Source organism: Acanthaster planci, linkage group LG02 (assembly GCF_054643075.1).
Source record: "Acanthaster planci isolate LZ-2023a linkage group LG02, COTS_SCS, whole genome shotgun sequence".
NCBI lineage: Eukaryota > Metazoa > Echinodermata > Asteroidea > Valvatida > Acanthasteridae > Acanthaster > Acanthaster planci.
The window spans coordinates 2,602,537-2,618,437 of NC_141778.1; the positions used below are offsets into that span (position 1 = coordinate 2,602,537).

A 15,901-nucleotide genomic window follows, 5' to 3' on the forward strand; every position below is an offset into this window, starting at 1 on the left:
AGCATCATGGTTACTTCATCCACAAATTTCATAGACTGTGAGAAGTAGTATGAACCAAGTGTGCTTGACAATGGCCATTTCCAAATGAAAAACTAGACAGGCACAATAAAAATGGCCACAAGGGATGCTGTTGCAAGAAAAAAGCGCCCTCGGTCGTTTACGTGCAGAATCAATAAAGCCCCACAGGCAATTTGAGCATGAAACTCGCAATACTTTGACTGAACTGAAATTTTATGTGTATTTATAATTTCTCCACCTGGGACTTTATGTTTTCCTGAGCAGTCTAGTTGTGCATTTAGTGGCTTGTCCTTCTCGACCTAGAGCATACTTTGAGGCAGCCATGACCAATTTTTTTTACAGGCTATTTTGCCTGTACTTAGTTGAGTTTGATCTTGTGATCTTGATGTTTCCAAATAGTAATCGCTTCAGAAATATTATTTGTGTTTCACAAGTGCTAAAATCCTTCTCTTGAAAAGAAGAAATTAGGGCATCCATTTATTGCTATGGCTTTCGGGAAAGTTTGAATGACTGACTCAGACCTTGTCCGCCTCTGACTTCAATGGTCCCAGCTCCGTCCAGGTGATTCACGCGGGCCAGTATACTACCCCCTGCACCTGCTCCAGAGTTGCCATGACTGTCCTCCCCGTTGGCATGGAGACGACCTTCTACCCTGAGGTCATCACTAACCTCAAGCAGCAAGGTACCTGAGGAATGACATACAAATGGTAATTGCCCATAATATAAGGGAAATACAAATCCCATTTTTGAAAATAAAAGTCCACAGAATCCACGTTCAAGTTATTCCATGTTTTTATTCCTTTGTCCGGTCCGGTCCCAGGTACAAAATGCTCAAAAGGAACAGAACAAACACGCCTTGTCTTTTCTTTCAGCTGTTTTCTTCATATAACTGGTTGCCATTTTTTATTTATTCCACGAGCACAAAATCCGGAGCCTGTTTGTCCTGTGGATAATTGACTGAATAATGTTTGTGTGTGTTTTGTCATTGTGTATTTTGAAAATCTGTATACAGTATGTACAAAAATTGACCAGGTACCTGACTGTTTTTTCTAGGAGCCAGTGGCTCATTATTTTAATTTTTTCCATACAGCACTCGAGTCCTATGTCATATTTGAATGATTACTTTCGAGACACAATCAGATTTCTTGGAATAGAATGACATGGAACAGAAATAACACGTCATCGATTTGTCAGAGCATACCTATGCTCTTTGAAATGACACAAAAATGATACAAATAACCACACAAGAAGAAGGGTGTGGCCTATGAATAGATTACTTCAGGCTTCCTAGCCTTAGGATGTACACTAATCATGCTTCTTAAGCTTGATCTAGGTCTTCGCTTCTTGAAAACACACAGTCACATGCTGACGACAGACATAGCCAGAGTTCTGGAAGCCCATTTCGGATACGGCTTACTGTCCAACTTACCTCCCCCTCTTCCTCCATTTTCTGTGTTACCAACTCCGCCTCCACTGCCCAGCTCTCTCGGGAGGTAAATGGACCCATAGGCATTGGAGGAGTATATGCCTCTGCTGGAACGCCCACCCCGACCTCCGTGACCCCCGCCAGACCCACCACGCTGACCTCTGGACGTGCTCTGGCCTGCACCGCGACCCTGACCCAAGGCGTGACCACTGAAATCAGCATGAAAGTCGCCTGAAAGGAAAAGACAAAGTCACGTTGTTTGTGCTTCTTCTAAAACATTGCAGATGGAAGTATCACAAGCCTGGTAAAAAGTCAATTCACTGGACCCGTCACAAGTTATAGCAGATGAACGATAATAATGTATTGCCTTTGTCTCAAGCACGTGTAAATAGCTCGCAACATGACTTGAGAATGGATGAACAGTGATCAACTTTTGGTGGTTGCAGGACTTGTCTGAAATTGTGGTTGACTGGACAACAACATTGGTTGTACATTATTAAACATTCACTGAAAAGATTATGGATTTTGAGGATTTTTTTAACAGCATTTCAGTGCCTAAAGGAACTTAAAATATAATTTTGGTAATAAGGACAGTTAGGCCCATTTGTGGAATTGGCAACTCTCATGAAAATACAACAGTTTGCTACTATAGAAGCGGTGTCAGAAGTGGCAAAAGAAAGTTTAACTGCAAGAAATTAAAGTACCCAAAATGCACTTGAACATGTACCCACCTGCTACATCAATAGTTAGATCTTCTGTGATAACATGCAGCTGGTTGGTCCTGACGTAACCGCCGGCATTCACGACAAAGCGTTTCATTTCAAAGGTGAACTCGCTCTCCCCTGCCACGGTCAGCATTTGCAGCTCCCCGTCGGACCGCACCGTCATGTTGACGCACTCGTAGCGGCCCGGCGGCTGGTCACGCGAGTTACCATAGGACCACATGTGGAGGATACCCCCACTGTCCACCGTGAAGTCGCCGACGTCAGCTAGGGTTCCATTGATCTCCATCCACACATCACGCATGCTGAGTCGAGGGGGCAGCTCTAATTGGCCGTATCTGCAGAAGACAAAAATCTGTCGCTTTACATCCTCTCCGTTGGTGCTAGAAGTGTTAGTGTTAGAGGTATCAAACATTCAGTTACTTACCCTGGACTTATCAAACAGGCATGACTGTCGTCAAATCTTCACCAGTGCGACTTCTCACACTTACTCGGACCTGGACAAAGGAACCCACTTGTCAGGCGGGTTATTCGGGGAAGCGTCCCACAATACAAAGCAAAGTCGGCACCATTGGATGTCTGCTGCTTTCAAATGCAAAGTCAACTGATATATTCTAGTAGATCTCTTCCATAGGACACAATCTTCATAGGAACATTACAAAATTATTTATGTATACATTTTGATCCAACAATATATATCTTAAGAAGGTGGAGCGCTCGATGCGCATGAAGTAAATTTGAAGTCCAAACTGCAGATGCACACTTGGCAACATCACACGAGCAAGACTTATGACCTCTTGACCCAGCCAGGGGATTTCAGTAACCGAAGATCGTTTATTTCTATAACCTCAGATTGAGAACATCCATCTACATCAGCGATAATGCATGTGAGTCCGAGAAAAGTAATCAAATGCACCATACGCGGTATTCAGCGATCAGTCAAAATTTCAAATGGCTGCATAGTCATTGCCAATCTTTACTTCAGTGAGGTTAGGGGCTCACCTTCTGCTAAGAACATTTTGCTTTCGCAAGTTTTGTTGCCAAACTTATCAAAATTGGCTGAAAACCACTCAAGAGCACTGGTAATCATACATGTACATGTCATATGAAATATTAGCTGATACATGTAAACCACTTTGCCAAGCAAAGATTTCTTGTGCTCTATCTCTATGTATACGTTTTCCAGAGATCTGAATAAATCATTTTCCCCACAAAATTTCCTTTGGTTCCTATTTCTAAGAGAATAATATTGCATGTTCCTGATGCTGACCTGTACAGCATGGCATTGGCTGCAAAGTAGATATCCACCCAGTCAAAGCCAAAGGTCTGGTTCCGGCCTATGTGTAGGACAGCAGATCGATCACCCAACAGTTTGCCACCACGCACTTCAACTTGCTCCACTGAGGTGTCACTCAGGATGGCAACGTGCGCGTTGCCATGGACATGAACCTGTGGATTCAAGAACCAGCGAACAGATCAATCTCAGTGAGGGAGTCTGGATACCAGTCCATCCCCGTCCCCTTAAAATAATTTTTTAAAAACTCAAAAATTTAATTCATAAAGTAACTTATTGAACTGCAATGTACTTGGCCTGGCACAAATTAAAATTCACAGGGGGCAGCTGACAGGTTAAATCACTGAAACTTATTAAGGTATTTCTAAAAGGCTCTCTGAAATTTTTCGGTGTATAGCTATTGTTCTTACTGTGAATGACCAAATCCTAAGAACACCAAGACTTCAAACTTCTTGCTTAAAACATGTTTATCTCAATGAACGAAATCTTTCATTTTTCCATTTGTTTCAAAGTTTTGTCATTCACTGGAAGGGACTTACACTGACTGGAGCTACACATGCAGTCACACGTTTGAAGCCAAACCACGGCTCACAACCATGCACAATGCATGACATCTAGATGCTCAACCAACCATAAAAACTTCACGTGTGAAATTAGGCTCCTACAACATTCAGGCTTTATTTTCCTTTAAAAAGAAAAACCTCCCTGCCCACAATTTTGACCCAGGATTCAAACCCACACCCCATTCATCTCAAACCACTATGCTGTAACCACTTGACTACCGCAATTCACGCAGGTTGATGGTGTTTTTACTGTTGATATACTGATGAACGGCTGCAACGCGAGTCTAATATACATTGGGCATGTGCAATACAAACACAACCCCCGTGGTTGGGCTTAAGACGTATGGTTGCATATATATCTCCTAACTGCGAAAAAACTTTAAATAGTGTTTACTGTAGTAGCCGCAGACATGTACATGTATACAGGCCACTTAAGACAAATATTACTACATAAATCCCAGACCATGAAAACTCTGGAGAAGAAGCCTCACCTCGTCCAAGTTGTATGAGTTGGAAGAATGCCACAACCATGTTATCCCACCAGACCTGGTGATATCCTCGTAGTTGCCGTCAAGCAGATTCCGTAGGTCACCATGGCTGTAGGTTGCAGCGTGCGGATATGGTCGGCCATTGTTGTTTATCTTCAGGGTCTTGTGTAGTGTGATGCGCGTGTCATTTTGACCAGTTATGTTGGCGTAGGTCACGTTGTCTATGTACTGCTCGATGTATACCGTGCCAGCACCGCCAACTTCGTAAGAGCTGGAACCTACAAAACAAACAAGATTCTCTAGTTACATTGTCAGGGTAATAAAATGAACAAAAGGCAACAGTCAGACCAACAGTCAAGCTTCTCTTTGAGTTTCTTTTGAAAAGTTAAAAAATTCTCAACAAATTTACCAACGGCGTTGCCTCGGACTGAAAAACCGACTCCTATAAGACACTTCTTGATTCATCATTCACAATAATACTCAAGGGCATATCTGTCTCTGTCATATCCTTTTGTATGTAGTTTGTGAAATAAATTATTCTGTCAGTTTGGAATTTTGGTCAGACATATTACTTTGCAAACACAATTTTTTAAAAATTTTAATCCAAAGACTTATTGTGGCTTAGTGTTGTTGTGATAGCTATTATGCATTCAATCCAGTGCATAAAAGCTATCACAAGCAATAACATGCTACCACATAGCACTAGGTGCTTACTAACAGAATCTGATGAGACAAGTATGCAGAATTCAACAAAGAGTAACTTGAGGTTTAACCTTAACACCTCAAATCCTTTCAAACCTCGCAAAAACCTTGAGCCAACCTCGAGGTACCTCATGTTTAACTTCGCATTCATCCCTCACCTCCACCAGCTGATATGGTGCCATTGAAGTTGCGGATTGTCTGGTGGTACACAGCCACCCTCCCACCGGCTCCGCCCCCTCCACTATTGCGCCCATTCCCGCCGTCGGTCGACAGGTGACCATAACCGTCCAGCTCCTCGCAGTCGATCCAGATGCTGCCACCAGATCCACCACCTCAGGAAATGATGAGAAACAGAGTTTTTTCAAAGAGTCCACAACGTAAATTTTGCATGGGAAGATATTTTGGTGACTTTCCCTTTCATCTTGAATCGCAACATGCAACCATCAGCTGGATTCAAACCCCCGACCCTATGATTGGAAGCTAAAAAACCCTATTACCACTAGGCCACATACTGTATGGTAGGACATGATTCCTGAACAGCCATCTCCAGACATTGATACTCACCTGCGTGAACGCTGTGTGTGCTGTCAGGGGTCTCGCCATTAGCAGAGATGATGCCGTCCACAATCATGTGACGTGTCATTATCTTCAAAGCCCCGCCCCCGCGCCCGCCAATACCACGCCTGATGACAACGTTCTTCAGTCTTTCGTCACCAAAATAGAGCTCACCTGTATAATTTTATGTAGAGAGGAGTGCTATGAAATTTAAATTAAGCTGTCAAAATATTTGACTTCTCTTGGCTGTCCATGATTATGATTAATGTTGGGTGGCAGTAGTGAGGGGTGGGGCTGTGTCCTCCTCCAGCCCCACCCACTTTTAATGAAACATTCTGTTACTACACAAATCCCATCTGCATCTGTAAACAGACCTGGTCTACAATCACAATCAAATTGTTAAGAGGAAAATACAATGAAACGAAAGAATTTTCCACATACCAAAATGGAATTCAGATTTCTTGCAAAGTAGATAGAATGAATATTGATATATGCCAGATTGAAGCAAGATTGCTGGCTTGCTCTGACAAACACAGAAGGCTTCTATCATAAATATAATGATTTAGGAGATCCCAATTTACGAGATGAACTGGATTTCAAACTACAACAATTTAAAAAGTGTTTTGCAGAATAGAAGGCACATACATGTAAACTGCTTCATCATTTGTATCTAGGCTATTGATAAATCTTTGAAAACTCATAACTACATGTATATACCGGTATCAAACATAATGTCTGATTGGTGGTTCAATTTCACAGCAGTGACTAGAAATGACATTCACATTTGACCTATATTCTATGTTTTCATCGATACAGTCGCAAGGGTCTATATGGACAAAACTGGCACAGCTTACATCAGCATACAAAATGTACATTTACAATGTGTGCTTAATCAAATGCAGCTGCTCCGACCTTAGGGAAAATTGGTGTCTGAAGGGTACAGCATTCCCTCTTCATTAAGCACATGGCTCAGTGCCTGCCCACGATTTCTACATGGGCCATTGATGTGGAGATAATTCACCACATAAGCAATTTGTGTGTGCTGGTTGCTAAAACATTTTTGATTGGACTAAGAGGAGATGGACTTGTAAGCTTGTCTTCTCCTAGTGACGGCAAAGCTTCTCGGCATTACCATGACAGCAGTATCCACGGCAACCTATTGAGAAAAGACTCGTATAAGAGGAAGGCTAGCCCGGGAGTAGAGGTACATGTTAAAAAAAAAAACAAATTGCCTTTTCTACGACACCCTTCAATTTAGCAAGGGGCTTGTTGCTGATGCATCAATTACATGTGTAATTGCCATCAATAAAAAGGGTCTTTACAGATATATGTATACACAAGGCCGCCTTTATTGTGATTAAATGCTGGTGCTCAATTAATGGCATTTCTCTATGCCCTTTTATGATTTATAATAAATTTTTGCAGCAAGCATACTGTGACTAGGGCGATGCTGGGCCTGGTACAAAATGCATATGCCTGCAAAGGTGCAGGGCTTTAATTTACATTACAAAAAATCAACCAACGAGGCTTATTTGTATCTCTATGGAGACTCAAAGCAAGTGACTCAAAGAAACTGCCTGCTTTGTCATGCAGTGTAGCTACTGCACTCGTGATACTGAGCGCACAACGCAGTACATCTTGATCTGCCAGCTGAGTAAATGATTCCATATGTGACAGTACCAAACATGAGGCGTGGACTCATCAGGTTTACTTACGTACAAGACTTGCTTTAGATGTTTCCAGCTTTACAAAGATCCCATTCAAAACCTCAAACATCATTTCTTGGATCAGGGGTAATATCTCATCTGAGTAAAAACTCTTGAGTGAAATCCTAAGTTATTGGGTGCAAGGAAGCATAAGGAGTTTAAACCTACATGTAGCAGCTCACCTCTGCCAAACATTGAGTAGTTGGCGACTACGAGAGACAAATTAAAGTGATACTGTGCGTGATTTTCATACAATATATTGGTAGATTAAGCTTAAAATTAATTCATGCAGAAATCAGGATTTTGCCATTGAGGCTGAAAGCGCCATTCAATTTGGAATTGAAGTGGAAAGCTGTACTGAAAAAAGTGAACCATGTTGGCTTCAGCTATTGTGATCCTGGGTCTTACTGGGCAGACTTTCATGACTGCAGCCACTAGCGTCTGCCCATCTACTGTCCAGAGTGGCTGCCCTCTGGCATGGAAACAAGCCAATGACTCCTGCTACTTGATAACTTCAGAGAAGTTCCTTGGATCTGAAAATGCAAAGAGGCAGTGCCTCCAGCACGGAGGTCAACTGGCCGTGCCCCTGAGCTGGGGGGAAATCGACCTCATGTACAAGCTGATGCCTGAGGGTGTTGACGAGGTCTGGATCAACTGCCGCTACGAGACATCCCTGGCAGCTTGGAAGTGCCAAGGTGAGAGGGAAATTGATGAATCAAAGATTAACACCTTGTGGTGTGATGGCCAACCAAGTCGATACACTGATGAAAACTGTATGTTGATTTCAAAGAGATTCGGAAGAGGCTTACATGATGCAGTATGTTCTAAATATAATTGCTCAGCTGTTTGTGAGAAGCAAAGAGCTCTTCTGCAGATATAGCCAAGAACTAGTACTGAGAAACTCTAGGAAATGGCAGAAATGCACACTTGAGGGCTTTCACTTAGCCTGAAAGCCAGTTAACACTTTGTACAAAAGCAAAAACCGAACGCGTATTTGCGACGTCAGATGAAATCTTGGCATTGCAAATTTGTAAAAGTTGCACACATTTCAACTCATGTGAAATTTCGCTGCAAATTTTTCGTGATGTCAAATTTGCTTCACTGTCACTTTTGCCTGTAGTATGATCTGGCCTTTAGGTCCTTCACTGAGAAACTTGCAGCTACTGGGGTAACGTATAATTTGAATGAAATAACCCTAACGTGCCAGGGTGGCATCTGCCTCCTTTCCAACATTCCCACCACGCAATAGTAACATATTTTACCATGTCAAGCCTTCAGGTATGTCAGGGGTTTATCATTTTGGTTCCAGGTTTAGACAAATCTGGCCAAGCATTTTTGCAAAATGCCAATTTTTCTGAGACAGATTACCAAAATATTTGGACTGACTTTTGCCACTCAAATCTTGTCACAGCTCTCACACAGAGACAAATTTCTCACTGGAGAGTAAAACCTAGGTTTTGAGAAAATAGCATTTGAAGTTGGTATCTTTTTCTCAGTATTTAGCATGCCTTTGACTTAAGCAATGCTACTCAATGAAAGAAGGGATCTTAAAGGACACAGAACTACAAAATAATATTAATAGAATGTAATTCAAATTGTTTTTTGGTAAATAAACAAGTTTGTCTGTTTTTGGAAATGCTAAAATTTATGAGACTTTTGGTGCCTTCACAAACACAGCACACACAGCAAATGCTTTTGCCATAGTTTGTGCCGAGTGCAACACTGTAATACACACATTTCTGGAGTCAAATATGTCTCATAGTCAAACTATAAAATACGTTTTGCCCACGGTTTGCTCTTTTTTCCATATCTATGGAAGACAAATTTGTCTCTTCGTGGAAATGAAGAATGTAGTTTAGTTGAATTTTGCCACACAGAGATCATCATGACTTGGGTGATTTCATTAGATTTGGTAAAAATGATTACACAAAGTTGTAGGCACCACATAGCCTAGGTGATTTTGTCAAGCAACAGCAATTTGAAATTTGAAAAATCATGATTTGGGACCAATTTGTCTCTCGTGAAAATGGTCATGATTTGATCATTGTATGCAGTCAAACATGCTTGAGGTTGTGAACTACAAATGACCAACCAAACACTTTGTCAAATTGAAGACCTCACAGATGTAACCATACTGAATGTCTTTACAAGCATGCCAAATTTTAGACAGATCGGGCATGGGACACGGTTAAAGCTGTTAATACCGGTAGATTGTTATAAATACATGAGGCAAATCTTCAGTTTGAATGAAGCCAATGGTTTTCTGCCGTGGTGGTAAATTTAACAATATCCACTGTTTAAAAAAGCAACTCATTTGTCCATTAGAGAAATAAAGTACACGCAGCTTCAAAACTGTATTCTTTGTGAAGCTTGTGATAACTTGCATATATTGTACTAAATTTTTAACCGGAATAGGTTTTGCAAAGCATGCTCTGCATGTTGGACCGCATTCTGTACATATACCTACAATGATGTGTTAAAAATGCAAAAGCAAACTAATTTCGTCACTGTTATTACAGATAAAAAAAGATCTACATCTTATCAAATGGAAAATGCCCGATAGCATTAACAAGTCCGTGAAGTATTCATAGTTAAATGCCTATGTATCCCTGTTTGGCATTGTGAAGAGCAAAAATCTCAACTTGGAAAACCCTTTTGCCAGTTAAAATGTCACGGTGCACTGCTTGTAATCTATCACTGGTTCTCAGCTAAATTGCATTCCAGAAACTTGCTAAGCAATAATAAATTACTTCAAAGGTAAATGTAACTGTTATTTAAATTCAGTAGAAGAATTAGATGATGTCCACTCAAATTTGGGAGGATGTCATTTGGATCAAAAAGGCAAAATATTCCCAAAGATAAAAAAAGCAGGGGGAAGATTTTTTTTCTCTTGTCCTGAGAAAAGGGAACTTTTTTATGCAGTAATGATCTCCTCATGTACGTGACTAGTGTATTGGCAGTATCTTGGTGTTTTCACCAGACAAAGACAGCACCTATACACTGTCATACCAGCCTTCCTATTTGTCACCAGTGCATAAATAATTACGCACAAGTGGATAATTTGAGGAGCAATTTACAACAGCCTTGGCTATAACTAGATTTCACACTCCATTAGTTACGGGGTCAGTTTGAAAAGTAAGAGTGTGTCGCTGGTACCGTACTCTACTTTATAAGCAGTGACAAAATGACACACCAGCGGGAACAAAAAAACCAGCTTATTAGCTTGGCTGGAAAGCTATTTAAAATTTGTTATATGTTTTGCTGAATGTAACTTTTTCTTCATACTGTTTATTTCTTTTAATGAATCAATGAACAGGCATAGTCGCCTGTATCTTGGTAAGGAAACAGGATAATCATGGCTACGTGTCCACTATGAAAATGACGTTCTAAAATTTTGTGTCTCAAGTTTTGAAAGGAGAAAAGGAAACAGACAGTGATATGCTTATTGATTACTTATGGGGTCAGTTAAAAACTGCATTCGAGGGAAAACACCGCCGTAAAAATATGTCTGTCTGTGGATAAGAATGGTTCAAAGGTAAAACCCAATCAGCTGATTTCATCTGCATTTTCAACAATTAATCAACATTGTGAAATCTGTTCCTTGTTTTAGCTCTTGGAAATAAAGTTATGAATGGAAAAAACCACAGACTCCATTTGTTCGGTAAGTCTTTCAACACCAGGTGGCGTACTTCATCTTTTAACTCGTCTTTAATAGAGGATTTTCAGTCACGTGATTTTTGATGGTTAGTGTTCAATTTACACAGATGTGAGTGGAAATGTGAGCACCTTTGAAGTCTCTTAACATTCTGAAATTGCCAATAGAAATACCGTTTGGGCAGGATGGGTTGTCACACTGCAAATAAAACACAATGACCTTTCAGAAATTTTTGACAAGGCAGCATAAGCTGATTCCAAGTTGGCAAAGATTACACTCTAGCTCAGGGCTCTAACCCCAGGCAGTCCACTGTATAAGGACACTGTTGACTCACCGTACTGATGTCCGTATCCTCCGGTGCTACCATAGTCCACAGGGTAATAGATGGATCCATAAGCCAAGCCAACGAGAGATTGACCTCCTCCACGACCTCCGCTGCCTCCATGACCCCCTCCACTGCTACCACTCCCACTCCCTGTCAACACCGTAAACCAACAACTAGTCATTAACCAACCATAACCACTCCCTGTCAACACCGTAAACCAACAACTAGTCATTAACCAACCATAACCACTCCCTGTCAACACCGTAAACCAACAACTAGTCATTAACCAACCATAACCACTCCCTGCAAATACTGTAAACCAACAACCAGTCATTAACCAACCATAACCACTCCCTGCAAATAATGTAAACCAACAACTAGTCATTAACTTACCATAACCACTCCCTAACAAAAAATTACAATTAGCAAAATATGCAGACTCAAGGACAATGAACATACAAATGGCCAACGGCTATGTACCTCACACAGCAAGCTCAGTCAAGAACCCCTGATGGACTGGTTTAAGTGTACATGTATATCCTATTTTGTGCCTGCATATTAAACGTAGTAACCTAGCCCCCTGCTGCAAAGTGCAATGCGTGTACATGTAGCAAACAATAACTGTACCAACTATGTGACTTTTTTATCTCTGTAAACAGGTCCAAAATAATTACCTGTGGCTCCGGTTAAACTATACAATACTAAAGTCGTTGATGGAATTTGCTTATAGGTTGCAGTACAATGGTACATACTATGTATTCACGCAAATTAACTTATGGTAAAAATGATCGGATTTTAATAACATTTTTTAGGCAAGCAGCTAACATATAGATGGATGATGTCTAATTTACCAAAACAAGATGTATGTAGTGCCAAATTCAATACCTCAGCATATCAATTCCAAAATATAAATTAGCAGATGCAACATTTCATACCGTAGCCTTGGCCTGGTCCCTCAGATGGCTCATACCCTGGACCCCTGACCTCTTTGGTGACATAACCTCCGTGGTCAAGATTGATTTCACCACCTGAGTACACAGCTACCAGGTGGGCAGCAGTGACATTGAAACGGTCATTGGATTTGAAGAGGCCTCCGCCATAAACCTTGAGGAAAGACAAGAAAATCTCAATATGGCACCATGCATGAACGACAGAGGGCGCTCAGTTGCCTAGCAACAACTTTACTCTTTGTTGATATTACTGACATTGTAACACACCTCCCTGGTTGGAAAGACAGCACAGTCCACATGCTGATTTTGTTTATTTGATATGAGAGTACCAGTTTAAAGGGTAGACTGTTCTAAGGGTCCCCACTGTCACCGAAACTCTAAATAACATTGAAAGCACAAACCCGACTGTTGAAAATGTTGAGAGGAAAATATTGCAAGATGCAAAATGGCGAGACATTTTACACTTGATGAAAAAGGTTTCTCTTTGAAGCCATTCAATACAGGGGAACAAGGGAAACCATTTTGTAAGCAAAGCTGATCTGTTTTGTGTAATCTTGAAGGCACCCTTAAGAATTTCGCCAAATCTGTACCAAAATGAATATTGGCAAATGACACAGGTCTTTTGGGGGGCAAAGGTATTTTTGAATAACATCTCTCAGTTTTTATATGCATATTTTCGCACAATGAAGGTTTTCTTCTACATTACAGTTTCTAAGATAGGTCGCTCGGAATAGCTGAAAAATGCATTTCACCAAAGCAGTGTTTATTTATCCCCCAAACAAAATATAACCCTAATGAAAATGTTTATTTTAAAGTTTGGACTTTTCTGTCAGAAAGCTTACTAGCTCCTTGGCAGACCCAGTGTATCAACTTACTGTCATATTGGTGACATTAATGTCCATGCCAATGTCTTTGTCATATGAGAACAGCTCAAATCTTCCTCGGTCCTGTACATGAATCGATGACAGCTGGATCTCACCGGGAGCTGTGTAGGAACCCATGCTGCCATTGGTATCCACAGAAACGTACCCTCCATCGAAGACAAATAGGTCATCGATGCCCGTAACCTGTTGAAGTATTGAATTAAGAAAAGTGGGCTACTGTACCATTCTAAAGGCAGGTCCACAAATGAATGCAAACATGATCACATACTTGCCCTGCACTGTGAGTTTGCAAAAGTTCAAAACACATTTCGGCTCAACAAATTTCACTGCAAATGTTTCATGCCAACAGATTCGCATTTTCAAGAAAACGGAAGTTCTTAGGCTAAACAACCATCATAGTTTAATTGTGCAAAATTAGCCTAAGCCTGAATTGCGTATTTTGTACCTGTGGCTTTGGCCTGTGCCATTAGCTTATCATAATGGAAATGCACAGCCATAGGCACAAAATGCCCATTTCTGAAGTAGCAGCTGTTGAGCTGTGACTTGTTCCAATCGGTTTAGGAGCAGTACAAATGAGCACAACTGTCTACCTTGCCTGATGTCTTCATTTGCACGCCTTTGAAGAAGGCTCGGCTTGGCATATTAATCTGTCCTGTCTCATAAATATGGCTGTTGACCGGAATGTCTGGATGCGTGACGTTGACAGTGACTTCTTGGGAGTAGCCAATGTGAAGGAAGCCTGAAGGAGAGAGAACACACAAGAGACTGCACTTTGCTTGTTCCACTGATTACAACAAATTTTTACTCGGTCACAGGTAAGTTAAAAACTCAGCGTGACTGCCACTGGAGGTTGATTTGACATCAAAATCATAGATTGCACAATTCACCTGACTTACTCAATAGACCCTAACTTTGGTAAATTCCTAAGCATCAGTATTTGATGTGATGTAATAATTACGCATTAGTACTCGCATTCACAATTTTTCTAGTGACTTCTGAAGTGAAGAGAAAACAAAAAGCTATGACAATCTGAAATTTATCCTGAACATTAAAGCTGTAAAAAAAAATATATGCAAGCTAATATTCTGAGCATAATTAACCCCTGAATGGCAGGATTATTTTGACTGCGACTGCTGGGCTGTGGCATGCCATGAATGGAGGTGCTTTGTTCAGCAGCAGGCCCCATTGAACCACCAGCTGCATGGTGAATAGACTGTATGTGTGGTATGCACTAATGCTCACACAAAGGTGCTGTAGTAGCAGTCTTCCGTAGCGAAGGGGTTAAAATTCTTCCACCCCAAAAAAAGAAAACAGCAATTCATAGTTGCAAGTGGGATGAGATTTTAAGGCAAGTGGTGATGCCGGCTGTAAATTAGCATTTCGATGTACCCGAAGTATCGCCAAACAGTTCTCCAATGTAGGCATCGACACCAGTGGTCAGGTCACCCAGGGGCATCATGGCTAGCTGGGCTCCGCCGGTGAGGTAGAGCTCATCAAACTCATAGGAGTTGGTTCCTGTTTCAGGTTCAATCCACGTACGAGCACTGTCTAGTTCTCTGTGCTGGTACCTAAAGGAATGAGACAAACAACAGCATGGGCACATGGCATCACTGAACAAATTCGGAATGCTACGTGGACTCGGTGCTGCATCTGTGGACTTTTCTGCTTTGCCAATTTGCATGGAGCAGCAGATAACTTAGTGTGAGCAGAGCAAGAAACCTGCAGTCATACACCAGGCATTATCTGACCACTGTAACCCTAAATGTCAGAGCTAAGACTACAATCTAGGTATGCTGGCTCATCTAACGTTGACAAAGGGTTGACTACAAAGCTCATGTTGTTTGAGCTCTTTTATGTGTCTAATTTTGTCCCCTGTTTGTCCACCATTTGTAGCTTGTGAATACAATGAAGAGCACAAGACCAAATTTCCTTTGAATGTACACAAGTCTTGCTGTTTTTGTGCGAGATGAATACACAAGACAGAAATGGCACAACTGTACGTGCTTATTACAGAAACCTTTTGCATTTCCGATGACGGTAACAATCTCCTGTCATATTTGAAGGTATGAGCACTGAAGGAAACAATAGGCCTTTTCCAATGAAATATTCAAATTAGACGGGCGCATGCACACTATTACCACTGGTTGGCAAGTGTAGCCGTTAAGACTGTCACCAGTGTAGCAGAACTGCTGTAACCATAACTTGGCGCTTCGGTCTATCAACATCGTATTACAGCCCTTTACTGATACATCAGCACACTTTTCTCGAAACTAAATGAACTTGCCAGTGTTATGAGGTTGGAAAGTAACCGTTCCTTGTCTTTAAATTATGTACTCATGTCAAACTATACTAGTACAGAAATGGGGGTGTATGTGCACATAGCTACGAGCATGGAGGTTTGTATTGTTACATCATTAATTTAAGCAACTTTGCCAACCAGTGGCAGTGATGTGCATGCGTCTACCTTACTGCATATTTCATGGGAAAGGTCCATTACTTGAATTTCATTCACACGATGAAAAATGAATAAATTCAAGTCATGAAATTTTCAAAAGTGACTCGTAGATCATCCACAAATTACCTCCGGCGTCTCACAAAGTACAAGCTGTGGTA

General features: G+C 41.1%; 1 protein-coding gene across 1 annotated transcript in view; it reads right to left on the bottom strand.

The window, feature by feature from the left end:
• The window catches only part of LOC110985773 (uncharacterized), a 125,770-nt gene that overhangs the window by 91,538 nt on the left and 18,331 nt on the right, over positions 1-15,901 (bottom strand). Inside the window, exons 21-32 of the mRNA XM_087133596.1 lie at positions 14,678-14,856; positions 13,879-14,027; positions 13,280-13,471; positions 12,390-12,558; positions 11,464-11,604; positions 5,778-5,942; positions 5,372-5,545; positions 4,515-4,789; positions 3,437-3,615; positions 2,176-2,504; positions 1,448-1,675; positions 540-704 (exon numbers count right to left, since the gene is read on the bottom strand). Of these exons, the coding sequence (XP_086989722.1) occupies positions 540-704; positions 1,448-1,675; positions 2,176-2,504; positions 3,437-3,615; positions 4,515-4,789; positions 5,372-5,545; positions 5,778-5,942; positions 11,464-11,604; positions 12,390-12,558; positions 13,280-13,471; positions 13,879-14,027; positions 14,678-14,856 (2,345 nt within the window). The remainder of the gene's footprint in view (positions 1-539; positions 705-1,447; positions 1,676-2,175; positions 2,505-3,436; positions 3,616-4,514; positions 4,790-5,371; positions 5,546-5,777; positions 5,943-11,463; positions 11,605-12,389; positions 12,559-13,279; positions 13,472-13,878; positions 14,028-14,677; positions 14,857-15,901) is intronic.